Source organism: Chelmon rostratus, chromosome 16, assembly GCF_017976325.1.
Source record: "Chelmon rostratus isolate fCheRos1 chromosome 16, fCheRos1.pri, whole genome shotgun sequence".
In the NCBI taxonomy this organism is placed as follows: domain Eukaryota; kingdom Metazoa; phylum Chordata; class Actinopteri; order Chaetodontiformes; family Chaetodontidae; genus Chelmon; species Chelmon rostratus.
Window position 1 is genome coordinate 14947127 of NC_055673.1, and position 17258 is coordinate 14964384.

The 17258-nt window shown below is 44.7% G+C and overlaps 1 protein-coding gene across 2 annotated transcripts in view; it reads right to left on the reverse strand.

The window, feature by feature from the left end:
* Positions 1-17258, reverse strand: part of cdk6 (cyclin-dependent kinase 6) — a 35299-nt gene that overhangs the window by 8744 nt on the left and 9297 nt on the right. For both annotated transcript variants that reach the window (XM_041955165.1, XM_041955166.1), the window contains 2 exons: positions 14681-14848; positions 2265-2374 (listed from right to left, as the gene is read on the reverse strand). In XM_041955165.1, the coding sequence (XP_041811099.1) occupies positions 2265-2374; positions 14681-14848 (278 nt within the window). The remainder of the gene's footprint in view (positions 1-2264; positions 2375-14680; positions 14849-17258) is intronic.

Consider the following 17258-nt stretch of genomic DNA (forward strand, 5'->3'; position numbering starts at 1 on the left):
CACATTATATTTCTCCACTCATTTATTTGTTGTCCATTTTATACCACATGACCGACACCGTCTCTTCACCCCATGTCACCACTCGAGTCTGTACTATATTCTCACAAGCGGAGCGTGGCTCGTTGCCTGTGGCTGTGCATGTTGGGGTGTGGGGACGGTTGGGGAAGGAAGCAGAAATTAGAGGCAGGGCTGCTGCTCCTGGCACTCTGCCCTTCTTATCTACTCCCAAGCATACAACTGCAGGCTGGCCAGACCCCAGTTCACTGTTGATGTCAAGACACAGTTCTATACACACTATGGCACATAAATATGAAGATTAGATAGATGCTATGATGACAAAGCATGTCCTTATACCCTGGAAAAGTCTTTCCTTCCTTCCATAGGCAGGTCGTTGAACCTTTTTGTAGAAAAACGGTCCGTTATTAGCTTGGCTCTCCAGTGTGCGACGTTCGTTAGACCACAAACTGACAAATACCTATACCAAGAAGCAGAATCTTGACTCGCATACTGCAACCACAACAGGCAGCCTGTCATTACTGTAATGGTTTGATAAGCCAACCGAAATGCGATCGCTCACAACACATCTGACAGGTGTCATTTGAAGAAAAGATGTCAAGCTTAAGAAACACCCCAATAACTGATACTGTAAAAATGGCCGGTGATTTTTCTGTGGAATATCCCTCCAGAAACTGACAGAAAGTCAACAGGTAATGCAGAGAAATTCCCCTCGCTGTAGAATTCTTTCGCTGTTGAGCAAAACAGCTAACGATCACGTGACCATCAGCCATAGATCTGGGACATCTATTCACACTTAAATACTTTGTAGCAGTATTCATGCAAACGATTAAACCACTTCAAAGGAAAGAGATGACAGGTGGCTTTTAGTGGTACTAGCTCCAATAGGCAGACCCAGTCACAAGGATATGAGCATGTAACTGTGTGCATGCAGTATGAGTGCATCCCAAGTCACTGATCATAATCTGTTGTTTCATCAGCAACTGTGGCAAACGTGGCAGTTTCCCGCGGCATGACCTCCGATGGCTCCTGTAATCCATGTAACAGCCAGATCAATACGATGAGTAAATATTGCTGATGCAGGTCACTGAGTGAGGCAATACCAGTACCAATACCTTGGTTTTGATAACAATTTCTGACATAACTTTTTTCACTAACAATTTTATAAAATCTATTTTAACAAAAAGGAAATTACATTACATTGCAGTATAAATACGCTCTTCAAAGGTGGAGCTGGTTTAAAGACATGGGAGCAGCAGGAGAAACTGTTTCTCTCTGCACGCTTTGCTTAACCAGGACAAGTGGACGAAAAAGATATCTGCATTGTATTGGACTATTCATTAAAAATCAAAATAACTGCCAAAAGGAACATTAATAACAAAAAGTAGAGGGCAGCAGTCGACACTGTAGCACCAAGTCCGTTTAATCCAACGTGATGTTATTGGTATTGGGAAATGGCGGCAGACTGAGACCTACCTGCCTGTCTGTAAGCAACGGCAGGTTTGCTGTCAGAAATGCTAGGTAATCCACTGTGGCGAGGACAGGATGCGCCAATGGACGCTCGCCAACCAGCAGCTACAGGTTAGCAACACTGGACGGCTAACAAGCGCCACAAAGTTTACTTAGTTATTTGAGAGGCAAATGATAAAAAAACACAGTGAGCCTATCTCTGGGTGTGACTGTTTTTCCTGCATACCTCTCCAACCTGTAACATTAGACATCCAATCACCAGCAATATTAGATCTTGGTACAAGCGTGCTGCATGCTTATTGGCTCACTGACACGAATGAGATTTACTCCTTAGAAAAACAAGGCATTTTTTAATACTCAACTTTATTGAGGCAATTCAGTCAGTGCTTAAGTTTAGCTGCAACATCAGCGTATTCTTCAATTAACATGAAAAATACAACCTGCTCTTAGCAAATGCTACTGCAGTTTCCATGTCAACTGGGTTGCATGCAACACTAACTACTGGTTGTCTAGAGCACGGTAAAAAAAAGTGGTCACGCTAAACTGCAATTTTGTTTCACTTCATTATTTTGTCTTATCGTCAGGCTGGAATACTGGTGTTTTTTGGGTCAAAGTTGTATATTGTTTTGTGTGTGGCTGGAGGTGCTGATGTGAGATCTTTGGGCGGGTGAGCCTCTGGCTGCTGGTGTAAAATCCCTCCAGGTTATTCCACGACATATTTACAGTACCAGGGGTTGCACCAAAACTTCAATCAACAGATATTTGGTTGGTTCTCTCACCTTCTCCTGAACATCTCAGCGAAGATGCAGCCGACGCTCCACAGGTCCACTGGTGTAGCGTAACTGGACTGGAGCAGCACCTCTGGAGCTCTGTACCACAGCGTCACCACCTACAACACGCACACACAGCAGAAATCCATTAAGAAAGTAAGATTACACATTCAAAGACACGTGGACACAAATCATTCCCAATTTCTTGCATTTAGTGCTCCCTGCCAGCAGCACTGAGTAAATGTCACCATCCAGGGGGGTGGGGGCTCACACTCACACACACGCACAGGGTTAATACTTCTCTGCCCCCATCTTATGCTTACGTAAGACATGAAATCATATCTGGCACAACACGTCTCCCTGCTCCCGTTTTGGTATACCCACATCACACAGTCTTTCCACAGCAATCCAGGGACACTCAATACTGTATATACGTGTGTGTGTGTGTATATACGTGCAGGAGGACGCGTTACAGTAACAAAACAAAAACAATGTTTCACTGGATTAAACCTAGCTTGTGCATGTGCAGTGATAACAGGCTGACTATCAAAGATATTAACCACTACACAAAACCCCCTCCCTCCTGCCGAAACAGAAACAAAAAACATAACGCTTCCTGTCTTGCATCAGGCAACCCTGCACCCACCTGAGGTACAACGGCAGCCATTTTGTGCCACTTCACACTAAGCACAGTTTCCAAATTTGTCCCTGTAACTCTATGGGGAGTTCTGAGTGTGTGTGTGTGTGTGTGTGCGTATGTGTAGCCATAGCCTGCAGGAAAGCAGCAGCATTGTTAACAGCTACAGTAGGGAAAGCCTCCAGACAAAACTCAGTGACCCCTAGTAAGAGAGTGGACTGGTTCCAGGTGCTTTCCTAAACTCCAGATTTTTCCAACTGCTTTTGGCTGCAGTTTCCCCCTCAGGCACTGCAGAGTGCTTATCGAGATCTGAGATTCTGAGGCGAATGTTTGTAAGCAAAAAGAGTGCAGTGTCACCTCGATATCTTTATTAGCTGGCTTGGACTCTCTGCGGGAGTACTTGGAAATGATACCCTGAGCTTTTTAGACGTCGTCCACATGCCTGTAGGTGTAATATGAGAGCAGTGATGGACGTAGATAGGCAAATATGAACTATTAAAAAGTGGATCGAGCACTTGATTATGTGCTCAATCCCCCCCTCCCTGAGAATTTACTTTGAGTCAGCAGCCAAGTAACCTTATGGTTAACAGACTACAAGAAAGGATTTCTTTCCCGGGGGGAGACTGGACGATTTCAGTACCAGGGATTTTAATCCTGTCCAAGAAATCGAGCATGTGCGTGCATGTGTGTGTGTTTTCCCCCCTGCACGTCAGTAAGCACACTTGTTCATCCTTTCCTAATTTCATTCCCATTGGAGGAAAGCAAGTTTCGTTGTAGCCATGCTGGCTGCAAGGGTCAGTCTGTCATTTTACCCCCGACTCTTCAGATGGATTGCTATAAAGTTGGGTAAAGGCATTCATGGCCCCAACAGTATGAATCCTACAGATGTTATCCTCTGCCTTTTCTTCTAGCACCACCATGAGGTTCACATTCGTGCTTTATCTCGATTGAATTGCTGTTGAATAGGTTCCTCAGAGGATTAGATTTTCTTCTAGTATCACCAGGTCATAATTTCCAAAATACTGACCAAAAACCTTCAAAACTAATGGCATTCCCCTCTTCCAAGGTTAGCATGCAGGCCGCAGGCTAAACTAAGACGATGCACCTGGCATAACTACCCGCTAAACATCAGCATGTTAGCATTGTGACTGTTTGCATATTAACATGCTGATGCTGGTATTTCGCTGAAAGCAGTGCTGTGTCTAAGTTCAGCCTTGGACATCTGAGGCAAACAAAGTGACCAAACATTACCCCGAGCTGGAATTCTTCTGCAAGGCAGTCAACAGAGGCTGATAAGAGCAGCAAAAAGTCACATTTTTGCTTCTAAACTGAATGGCACTATTAATAGAGCCGGGGGCTGCATTTTGCAGATGTGTGATACTTTCTCATCTCCTGCTTCCTGCTTCAGTGGAAACAGGGAGGAAGTTGAGGCTAGTTGGCTGAGATCTGTCGGCAGAGCCACGTGACCAGAAATGAGACATGCACTGAGAATGAACAGACTGACTGTTGGGGTCATTGAAGATTTTTATAACAGTGAAACCTCAAAGAAAAACATGAATGGAAGGTGCACAGCTGCCCAGACAGTCAGGCAACAAAATGCCATTGACGTTTTTACAACATTCACGGCTGCACTGCTTTCATTTTTGTAGGAATTTTTTCTAGCTTTCTTTGATTTTAACTTCAAGTTCTATGCATGTGTTAGAGCGCATATCACAACTCCATTTGCTCCCTCCCAACCAAGACATGGCATTGCTAAAGCCATCAAACGCCGGTTGTGGATGGATGCATCAGTGACAAATGGTCCAGTCAACATCCTCCTGTAGCTCTTGTGACTTCAGGCTCAAACGCATGTGCCTGCAGTCTACTGCATGGAGTTTGTAGCCCTGCAGAGTCAAAAGTCAGGGCTTGCACGAACACATATGCACACGTAGAGCCTTCTAGGAAGAACCACAGACCTAGAGCTCAGGGTATATCCGCCTCAGTGCAATACGGAGTTATTCGAAAACCTGGCCACAACTGCAGATTAAGGCATGTATATTATACATGCACGCACTCAGACGCACCGGAAGGTAGATTTAAGGCTTGCTGCAATCTGAAACTACACCCTGACTACTAGTATTGTAGGAAACGTTTTTTTTGTAGCCCTGCATCTATGGCAAGGTGGTCTTTAATTCTATCTTTGCCTTTAAGATAAGACTGCCATTATTTTCCACTTGTCTGTCAGTGAATATGAAAAACGCTCTTACAATTCCCTGCTCTGTTTGTGACAGTCAAAATCAAACCATTCTTCCTACTCACGACTATTTTAAAAAAATGGTCACACACACATATACGTGTACTTCCATTTGCATGGTAAATGCTTTTCAATTCAAAATTTGTTGGGGACTATTTTCATCTTGAGACTAACACACATTTGTTAGTATTTATAGCACCAGTACGACAGTGCCAGCGTTGGTCATAATAAAGGAACATATCACCCACTGCAACAGTGTGACTCATTTATTATTTTTCATGTATGCCAATAAGCCGTATCAGACTGTGGCTCCGCGGGGAACACTTTTTAGTATGATCAGTTCAAAAATATAGAACATCGGCAGACCTTTTTTAACTGATTTTTACATTTTCTGGATTAAAATACCAGCAGGGTATTTTAATCCAGACTTTGCCTGTCATTGTCAAATCATTAACTTCCTGCCCCTCAAATGGCTCATCTCAAACCTCAGATCCCCAGATTCAGGGTGCTCATTTTCATTTCCAAACAAACAGTCCACTCTCAACACTGCTTTCCACTCAGCAATCCTCCTCAACCATTTCTCCTCCCTCTCTCCTGCAATCTCTTGTTCCCTCTCCATAAAATGTCTGTTTCTGTAAGCCCATGAGTCTGTAAAACACATATGTCTGAAATGCAGTCTACATCTAACAGTTGGAGAGCTTGTAATATCCATGAATGCATTTGGATCACACATGGCTTCACGCTCTCCATAAAGTACTCAAACGTCTCTCTATTAAGTAAGTCTCAGGTCTGTTATACTAAATATCTCAAACCTACTACTCTGACAAAGGAACATGCTCTGAGTCATGGCCTAAACACACAGAGTAGCAACCGTTTTCATGGAGATGATTATAACAACACATAGACTGCTGTAAAAAGAAAAAGGACATTCCCCAATTGCAATGTTTTTCTGTGCTTTTTTTTTTGGTTGGCCCTTTCCCTTCCTCTTCTTCCGACCACGTTTGCATTCCTTCTTCCTTAGTCTCTCTTTCTCACCGTTCTCATTCTCTGTTCTGCTTCACACATCTCTTCATTACATGCTCTCCCTCCTCTGTGCAGGCCACGTTAAAACAGAGATACAGACCCACGCATACAGTATGTAGGACAATCAGACACAGAGAAAGTGAGTCAGCCCTGAACTGTGCAGTGCAGTGTTTTGCTCTTAGGTCAGCTGCTTTGCATTTTCAATCTGTCTCTCTGCCTATCTGACACCCCTCTTCCCTTCCGCATGGTAACAGAAAAGCCAGAGGAGGTCAGATAAAGCCGAGGGAGAAGAAAAAAGGGCGAGTTAGAGTGAGAGACATAGAGTGTGTGTGAGGCTGACTCCAGATTAAAGGACAACATTCTGGGAATTCCTCTCTGCTGAGAGCATCCTCCCCCTCACCACCACCACCACCACCACCACCACTATCCTCCTCAGCCCTCACTGCTGCTCTCTGCTCCCCGCTCCGCTTCAGGGAGGAAATGGCCGCTCCTGCCCCAGAGGACCTCCAGACCTCCTGGGCCGGACCTCCAAGTCTGTCTGACTTGCAACATCCGGATCTGTGCCACCAGTGCACTGTACATGCACAGTGGAGGAATACGACAATAGGGTGCACGCATGTGAGCGCGGGGGCGTTTGGTTTGTGTTATGTGTGAGTACTTGCACGTGACTAAGTGAGCACCTGCTTTCGCCTGGATTCACGTGCTTCAGCGCCAAGTGCTATTTGTGTGTGTGTCTGCAAATGTATGCAAGTTATCTACAGCATGTGATTGATGTTTTAAGGACAATTCCAGACTATTACTAATCGAGTTGCACTGTCTACTGCTACGGTCTACTTGCTTTTTTGCCAAGAGTTAGAGGAGAAGATCCATATCACTATTATGTGCTTCAAATGTGGCGCTACTGCCAGGAGATGGTTAGCCTAGCTTAGCATAAAGACATGGGAAACAGCGGGCCTGGCTCTGTCCAAAGGTAAAACAGCCGCCTTGAAGCACTTCTAAAGCTCACTAATTAATATGCTCTACCTCTTACATTCCAGGTATAAACAAGACACGACGTGTTAATTAGTGAGCTTCAGAGGCGTTGGTAGGTACACTTTGGACAGAGCCAGGCTAGTTGTTTCCAGCTGCTCTCAGTCTTTATGCTAAGCTAAGCTGGTTGCAGTAGTAGACACGACAGTGCTATCAATCCTCCTATCCAACTTTTTGTCAGTAAGTGAATAAGTGTGTTTCTCTAAATACTTTGATGAGCATAAACATATAGCAACCCATATAAATAATGGCCAAAGATAAAAAAAAGTTACAATAAACCCATATTATCCTTTATATCATTGGCAAATTACGTTTGGAGTTGTTGGGAACCACATTTTTCATCCCCCGCCCTCATCCGCTACATGACACTCTCCATGTGGACTTCCGAGGAGGACTTCTGAGTGACCTGATGCCATGAGGACGACTGAGGCCGGGGATTAAGGCTGCAGCGCCCGAGGCACTGGGGCTGATGGAGCTTGGCCGGGGGCCCGTGTTTACATTCCCTCTCACTGAGGAAGCCCAGGATGAAAGCACACCACTGCGCACACAGACACATACCATCGACACGCACATGCACACTCACAGACAAGTACTCTGGATGCACCAGAGACCAAATAACTGTTGTAATTGAATCAATAAGAGCATGATTGGAGGTTTTAGCTTTCCGCAATTACTGAATAAAGTGGAATAAACGTTGCAGTGCAGTTAAGTCTCAGGTGAATGGCTCAACTGTTTCATGCTTTGAGTCTTAGGCTAGAATTTGATTACATTCCTGAGAGCAATCCACCACAAATTAAAGTCTTCCTACGTGAATCTAAGGAAGGGAAACAGATAAAGGCCTCAGAGTCTATAGGCAGGCCACGTATGGGAGAAGGAGAGCGGATGTTATAATAATAATAATATGAGCAAAACTATGCACTCTGAGAGTACAGTGGAGCTGAGGCTGTAATGTTGTGTCTCCAGAGAGGCCCCATTCGAAGCTCTAGCAGTCAGCCATGTTGTAAACACCATTATTTCACTCCTCCCTCACTTTCCCCTCTTTCTTTCTCTTGTTCTGCAAAAAGGACAATTTACAGTCCCAACAATGCAGCTGCACCAAGCCAAGAAAGGAAATAAAGACGGAGGGAGAGAGACGGTTTGAAAGAGAGATGAGAAGGGAAAGGTAGAGGCTGAGGGAGCGAGAGACGGAGCTACAGGGCTAGAAGGAAAAGTGCAAGAGCAGCACACAAACTGTATACAGTAAAACAGAAAAAAGGGGCACTACAACTGTTGCCAAAGTATGCACAGTGTACAGGAATGCAGCATGGGGCCCTCGGCGAGCGAAACAAAGACAGCACAGTCAGTGGCTCTCTCTCCCCAGTGCTACCACATCCGCACATCATTAGCTGGAAAATTCCTGATATATGCTGTAATTTTTTCTCTTTTTTTCCCCCTCCTCTTCCTCTTTGCCGTTGCTGGTACAGACAAGGCTTTAATATCCAGATGCCGGTGTGTGAGAGTGTGTGCACATGCTCAGTAACCCCTTTTCCCCACCTGGAGCGCTGCCAAGAGACCATCAACAATTAATACAGTGAAGTGCAGAGTGTGAGTGTGTGTGTGTGTGTGTGTGTGTAGGGGGGTGCTACCGCTGCTCTTTCCGACACACAGCAGGGGGTACACACACAACGAACTACATAAGACCTGCACTGTGCATGTGAGGGTGCACATCTATATGTGTGCGAACGTTCATCACAATGGGATTGTCTGCGTTTGAATGTGTGTATGTACTGTACACCCCTGTTCATATGTGTGTGAACTGTGTGTGTTTGCTTATGTCAAATTGGGGCCAGCCCCTTCGCTCCAGCCGGCTGCAGTCAAAGCAGAGAGGATGACTTTTCCTTTTTTTTCCCATGCAGAGCCGTTTGAGGAGATATCTAAACATTCCCAGAGTGCGCTGCACGTGCTCTCCTGCGTGCAGTGCAAAGGGTTTTTCCCCCCCTCCCTCTCCCTGCCGCTGCCTGCCTGCCTTTCTTTCTGTCTGTCCAGAGTAGAAACACATTGTCTGGCAGGAGGAGAGATTCACAGACAGGACTGTCCGCTTGATCCTTGGTCATCACTGAGATATTTCAGTTTCATCAGCCTTGGTTCCTGAACTCTGCACGCTGCACTGTTAGTGACAGTCCAATACTGATGCTGTCCAGTTTAACCATTTAAAGATTATCCGAGTCATGAGACTGCTTGTTTTGCAAAGAACCTTTCTTAAAAACAGTGTCTTAAAGCTGTTAAATAAATAAGGCTTCATTTTAAATAACAAGGGCCAAACGAGGGAAAACCTCTATCAAGAAGCATGCTGTTTGCCTACGTCAGGACATCTCATCTGTGTCATCATCGCAATCATATAAGATTATCACAGCCTGCCACAAGTCCGAACACACCGAGCTACACACTTTCCCCTGACCCACACCCACAGATTTTAACGCACACTCATACAGTCAGACAAGGGCCCACAAATGGGAAACCGTTTCATGTGAAAATACAAATTCATACTGAATAGAGTCTGACTGCTCTTGAAAGCTTTGCATTGTAAAAGCATGTCTGCTGTTTGAGCGCGGGCAGGAAATCTGGTTTCAATTTGTTTAATGTCGTCTGAGATATGGGTGTCTTATTCTGGTAATCGCAGTGGGAGGGCTGCACGAAGAGGGAACTAAGGGGAAGAGATGGGAAAATACCTTTGATCAGGTAACAGTTTCACTCAGCACGTCGCGTGTCACAAACAACAGAGTTTACAGGAAACCATGACAGCGATCGTGTTAGAAGATACCGTTTTTAATAAGCCAGTAATGATAGTTAGAATAATTGATTTGTGTGCTGAAATAAGAAGGAAGCAATTTATTCATCTTTTCAATTTATCCACTTGAAAGGACCAGGCTTAGAGTGTCATAAAATGCCCTTTGGCTGTCGCACAACTCAATAACAGACTCACTTCAGATAAGCGCAGAGGGAAGACACGAAAACATTTGCGCCACTAATAAGCTTATCTTGCCATCTCCTGTAAATCATTGCAGCCCCTCAGTTTATTTTGGTTTCCAGCTAGAAAAACACAAAAGTTTGACAACAAGTGCTAAGATAAAGTTCTGGTGGCATTCCCCTAGAGTTTTGCAAATCCAATTTAATAGGCAACGACATGCTCATGACATGCATGAGAGTGGAAGCTAATGGGCTTCATGGGACCATCCTGTCAGCCTGCTGTCACAACAGTTGCCAATGTGCGGGTGCAGATGGGAAGACCACCACGGTCAGGGTCTTTTTGAAAACAGCACCTGACCCAGCCTCCTCTGTCACTTCCACAACGGAGCCATGTTCACTAAGGATCTTACTTTACCACTGGGAGTCATAGATGGAACTAAAGGTTCCAAGCCAAGTCGGTTCCTAGCTACCAGTCCCTTCTTAAGACCTGTTTACTGAGCTGCCGCTTCGAGCAACTTTGACTGAAGAAAAACTCCTGCGTTAATTCAAAAGTTGGAGTTGACCCGTTGCTATCGATGACATCAACTTTCATGAATTACTTACACAGGAGTTGGGGATTAAATGACATTTATCTGAGATAAGTGCATTTTGGTGTGATGAATAATTCTGCTTGACAGCTGAGATATTTTTGGTTCATCAACGCTGCACAGGGGCGTGTCCAGTTCAAGTATGATTGGCTATCTGGCCAGCAGAGGCAGTTTGAACCAACTGGTTTTTGAATCTGCATGGTTTTCTTTTGTATGTACCTCACTTTTGGAGGTACCACTTCTTTTTGAGAACTTCCAGAACTGAGCTTCACATTATATTGGTAAGGTGCTGCTCTCTCTGTCGAGTCGTGATTTGGTAGGGCTACTTACTTTTTCACGAAAAACTGTGAACAAAGAGGCAATACAGTGTGCTTTATGTAGATAAATGCAAAAAGAAAAAGAAAAACAATATATGAATGTCATTAAATTACAAATTTTACCAGTATGTAACACATGATTACACAAATCAATTTCAATATCACTGCAGACTCCTTGGTTGTATTTAGCTGTAGCATTTACTCCAGATTCAGACAACATCAAAAGAAGTGCCAGAAATGGGATCTCAATGAGGTGAACAGAAAAAAAAGCCCCCTCTCCACTCTTTTCTGGTATGTCAGATTAACCCATCAGCTTTTCCCATCTGCCCGTCACTCAAGGCAGTACAATGAGCCTTTAGCCAGACTGGGGTCATTAAAAAACCATCAACAAAGCAACGGACCTCCAGGGACTGCCAGGGGCAGCCTAATCTGGACCCCAGTACCAACCCAATGGGTGGTCTCCCTCCCTCTCCTTCCCTCTCTCTCTTTCGGGGAGGGTGAAATATGTGCAACATGGTAGGTGGGTGATGCCGACAGGGGCATCAGTCACATGCAACCATGCATGTGCAAATGCACCCGGACTCCACTGCATACGTTTTTATACGCGCTCAGAGAGCACATTTTCTGTCAACAACATGTTAACAACCCAGCATGTTGCTAGGTGAGAAAGCAAATTCATCGCATCAAAGAGAAGTTCAAGCGATGCTGGTAAATCATCAGCAGAAAGTACCAGAGTGCTACTTTCAGTTAGTGACACTGGGAATAAAAAGGGGAGCGAGGGACTCTTTTTGATGACTTTATGCAAATGCTCACTTCAGCCATCTTGTCATTCTAAGAGTGCTAAATGAATCACTTTGAAAGCGAGAGAGAAGTGTCTTATGCTGTTCGCTTATGCAACAGCAGTTCTCCAAAGCCCATCTGTCTGCCAGTAACGGTGGCATTAGGTGACTAAATAAGCAACTGCTGGTCTGTTGGGCAAAGGGGAAGATCCTCTTAAACGCTGTGTGTATTTGTGTACATGTGCGCTGCATGCAGTGTAGATTATCTGCTTTTATTAGCAAGAGGAAACACTGAATGGATGAATGGAGACTGTGTGTGTGTTTGTGTGTGTGTCTGTTGGACTGATAGGGGGATTCCAGGCACAGGCACATTAATCTAGAACCGAAGATCCCGTGCTCACGTTGCAGCGCTTCGCTCCAGCGCATGCGTGCACGAACACACACACGCTCACAGACACACACACACAGAGACACACACACAACCTCTGTCTCATTTTTGTGGCCCAATCCGTTTAACCTAGAAAGGAAATGTGTGTATGTGTGTTGCGTGTGCGGATTCACATTCAGTCACGTTATGCGCATGTTGTGTGTGTGCGTGAGTAGTTTTGGGGACTTGGCACTCACGGCTAAAGGTGAATTCCCTGGTAAATATTCTCTCAACAAAAAGTGTCCCCGTCTAGTCAAACATGAAGCACAACATCTACCCGGAGACAAAACCTCCGGTCAAACCACACACACACATTGAATATTGTGTAACACTATGTAAATTCTATGGTTAAAGTACGCGTTCCTCTGTGAGTTAGCTGTGTGTTATCATCAATCAGAATGACTGCAGAAATTAACTAAGAATATACTGACTAGTGTCATCTGAATCAGAAAAATTTCCCTTGGTAATAATACTAAGAAATTATAGTTTAGTTCTTGGACTACAATCACACAGAAAAATCTCGGGAAAATGTTTGAATTCATAACCGACAAGAATCTGTCTGATTCTGATCTGATATTACTAACATACATTTATCAGTACTTCCTCAAAACCGCTGTCTTAATCATGAAAGCACCAGTTAACTTGTCATAATAACCATCAATAACCCCATCATTACATTTAAACTATCACATCATCAATAATCCCATCATTAGAGTCCAGTTATCAGTGAGTCAATTCCAATTAAAAGTCTAATTCATCACTTCTGCTCTTTAAACAATATTCTACTTTCTAAATAAACCTTTCCTGTGATGCGTTGTTTCTCTTGGCTTCCTGAGATCTAAAAGGGTGATTTACTGTTCAAATAATGCTATTAAATAAAATGCAAAAACATTATTCTAAAATAAATACATTACATACAATACAGCACAATGAGTCCTTACTACGTGAGACTTACTGTACAGTATATACACGTCAGCTCGAGTTGACATGAAGGAAGACCAACTGTTTGTGTCCACTAGCCTGGCTGCTTGTTTCTTGTTGTGCAGTGACAAAGGCACAGCACGCCTGCCACTCTGTACTGATGCCGTGAGTGGACTAAAAGATTGCATACTTTCCATAAAGCTGTTTATATTGAAACCTAATGAACCTGAACCTGAAGGGTCTGAGATAGTCAGGTTGCTTAGCAAAGGAGCTAAAGGCACAGGTGCATTTTTCTGTGTGAATGTGAAGCTGGATCAGAAAACCTTCTCTTGGTAAATTAATTCTTATAACAAGGTACTCAGCTGCTGTTCTGGCTTCCTTAATCTTAACAGTCTCATCTCACCTGATTTCAAGCTCTTCCAAAGACTCCTTTCAGTCTCTCTCTCTACTTTATCTGGTCATCAGAGCCCAGAGCTCAACAGTCCGACATCAAAGTACCGACAGCGGGAAGGGAGGGGTGTCTGTCTCTCCTCGTCTGTCCCATCCCTGTCTGCAACGGCCACTGAGGGATTCCTGAGACAGACCACGGGGGCCCTTGGCTCTCACTTTACACAGAGAAACCCTATCGTTTGGCCCAGCGCTGCAGAGCTACCCGCTGATGCCCCGTAAGTGGCCGCTACGTCACATTAGACGCTTTTCATCTAACTCTCTGGAGATGGGACGGTAGTTTAAGGCGGTGTGTGTGTGTGTGTGTGTGTGTGTGTGTGTGTGTTTGTGCGTGTCTATCAACACGCTTTGCTGAGAGTGACAGAAGCAGTTTGAAGATAGAAATTTGAATCATAAAAGCATACAACAGTGGCTCACAGACTTTTCCTACGACTAACATTTACTTGCTTAGATACTCTTGTGTAAAAAGTCTAATTGTATAAACAGAAGAACCAACTAATTGATAATGGAATGGAAAATGTGTGGCATTTCAAGAAAAGGAGGACATGACTGCACTATGAAAACTATCAATGAACATCAATGAGGGGTCGTCTTCTTGTTGTTCTCTAAGTTGTTTCTACTGATGTTTTCTTTTGTGTTTTTTCTTTTTTTGCTCTCTGTTCTCTTTAAAAGTAAAAGAGGGGGCTGCTAATTTGAGGGTGAGATATAATCTAAATGTGTTATCTCCTCTCAATACAAATATCATTGTTTAAAAAAAGTACCTCAATTGATTTAGTGTACATTTGACACGATGTTGGAATTAGTGCTTTCTAATGTATACAGCTGCAATACAGGCCAGTCTGTTTGTATCAGGGCTTGAACTCCATATGACATCACCAATACATTAGATCATGTAATACTCCCCTATCCAAGTCTATTTGTGGCTTTGACCCAGTTAAAACATCCTGCGACCCACTTTTGGGTCTCTATTCATCAGTTGGGCTCTCAGTGTTTGGGAGTGTTTGTTTTGAGTCCCTCTGTTGTAAGAAACTATTGGATGAGTCCTGCTGTGTTGAAGAATATGAACAAACATAACTCACCACAGAGGTGAGCGCCATCTGGAAGCTGTAGATGCGGGCGAGACCGAAGTCAGCCAGTTTGATCTGTCCTCCGCTGGTAACCAGGATATTCTGGGGTTTCAGGTCACGGTGAACCACGCGGTGCGAGTGCAGGAAGTCCAGCCCCTGGAGCAGCTGGTACATCATGTCCTGTAAGGCGAGAAAACAGAGGGGTGGGTTTTTGTAAACATGACAAGGACACAGAATTAATACAGCGAACTTAAAATGGGGGGGGGGGGGATCTAAGCTGTAGGATACTTGACGATGGTCAAGGCCATTATAAAAAACGTGGTGAATATTTCCAAAATGTTAATCGTCCTTGCAAAGCGTCAAAGACAGATGGCTTCAGGACACCACACCTCTTCATCGACATTTGAATTCATGACTCTGTCAAACCAGGCAACAAAAAGCCTGAATGACAAGTGAGGAGTTAAGTATAAAGGCTGGGACATTGTGGCACGGGGGGAGTTGACTAGAGGAGGTCTGCGCCTTTTCTTGTCGACTGTAGCAGATGTTTGATAACTGACACACACACGCACACACGCACACACACACACACACGATAGGGGCAGCAAGAGGCCCCGCTCTGCACAAGCATGGATCTCTGTTTCTCAGCAGCTGTCCTGCTCGAGTTAATTGGCGCTCGTTCTCTTTTTATGCCCAAAAGCTGACCTCAGAAATGGCCAGAGGCACTGCATCCATGACACACTAGCAAAAGCAAACTTGTGTGAACAGCAGTGAACTATGTCGAAACCAGCTTAGACTTGTTCTTTTCAAACTGAAAGACTCTCAAACAGGTCCCGCACCTGTAAACAAATAAGTCATTGCAAGGGATTGTGGCCAGGTGTTTTAGGCAGACCTTTGATTTGGACTGTTTCATAAACTAAAGACTAAGGAGGGCTATTTCAGTTGAAGGCCTATTAATAGATAAAAACAAATATGGAGTTTATGGAGGCAAAAATGTAAGTCTCCATAATAATTTAGTCTTGTTAGAAAACCAAACATGGTCACAGAGACAAAGTGGAGATGGGGAGAGAAAAGAAGCATTTGTGAAGTGAAATAACTTGATGCTGGTGGTGGTGCAGGTGCATCCTAGCCCTGTACACCCCCCTCCAAAACACACACACACTCCCTCCCTATACACACACACATGCCCCCTACACACACCCCCAAAAACCCTCCGCCAAGACCTCACAAGTGACATGGACCTGAGCCCGCAGCTCTATTCACTGGCCGACCAGCTGGTGAGTGAGTCAAAGGGGTCTGCACACTCAAGCAGAAAACATTAGCAAACGGCGTGGGGCTGGCTGCTGTGCTGGCCATAGAGGAGGGGACAGGGCGCCACACACAATACTGTGGAGATGGGGAGTAATACGTGTATGTGTGTGTGTGTGTGTGTGCATGTGTGTGTGCTTGTATACGCACTGACTGAGCGTCCCTCTGGGTCTGTCTTAATGTAATATGTGTGTATCTACATTTCCATTTGTGTGAGTGTGCACCTCAAACTGCGTAAGGGTGCATCAGTGTGTGTGTGTGTGTGTGTGTCTGTGTGTGTGCCCTCTGACCAAGGGCAGGCAGGATGCATAAACAGACCTTCCTTTCTACATCTCCATCCAGCCATGACCCAGAGAGGAGGGCAGCAGACAGACAGGGCCAGAGGAGAGAGGCAGGCAGTTGGTTATTTTGTGTGTGTGTGTGCGTGTGCGTGTGCGTATGTGTGTGCGTGTGTCTGTGTGTGTGTGTGGGTGGGGGTGGGGGGGCTGACACAATAGCAAGCCCCCCCTCCTCCACCAGTTCCTCTCCGCTTTAAATAGCCATTTCGCCATGTTTCCTTTCAACAGCATTTCCTAGTAAACACTAATTATCTCAGAAGTGTGACTCTTGGACAAACACACAAACAATCTTGGCCCCCTTGGCCTGAGTGCCATCTTCTTTGCTGTATCAATTACCCTCCAAGCGCAGTAATGAAAACTATTCCAACTATGTTCAGCTGCACAACTTGAGCTAAATGCCAAGTTGTTAAAATTAAAATATCAATACTCCAAAGTTTAAGACCACATGTGGCACAGAGAGTGATAGTGAGACGTCTCTTAACCTCGTGCACAGTTGATTTCAGCAGCAAGAACGCTCACCAGAGTTGCTCAACATACAACTGTCTTCAACTGGCAGAGATTCAACCATCGAACCCCCCACAAACAACTTGGCCAGGTGGAAACAAAAATCACACAAAAAGGCAACAGATCTGACCCTGAAAAAGCAGGAGGACCAGGAAAAAAGTAGTCAGCCCTGTGCAAGATGCAGTCAAAACATGGCTTTCTGAGTGCGCCTCCTTTTCTGATGCAAATGTGCCAGAGGCAGCCATATTGTTTATTGTAGCCAGGCACAATATGGGACATCTGCCGGTTAGCGTTAGTGTAATTCCCTCCCCATGCTTCATTAACCTCCCCCTTTATGGGCCCAGAGAATGGAGTTGTGGAGGCTTGGACGGTGGTAGCAGAGGAGGGTGGGTGAGGCCCAAGCGCTGGCCCAGCTGAGGAGCACTGAGGCTGGGGCAGCCCAA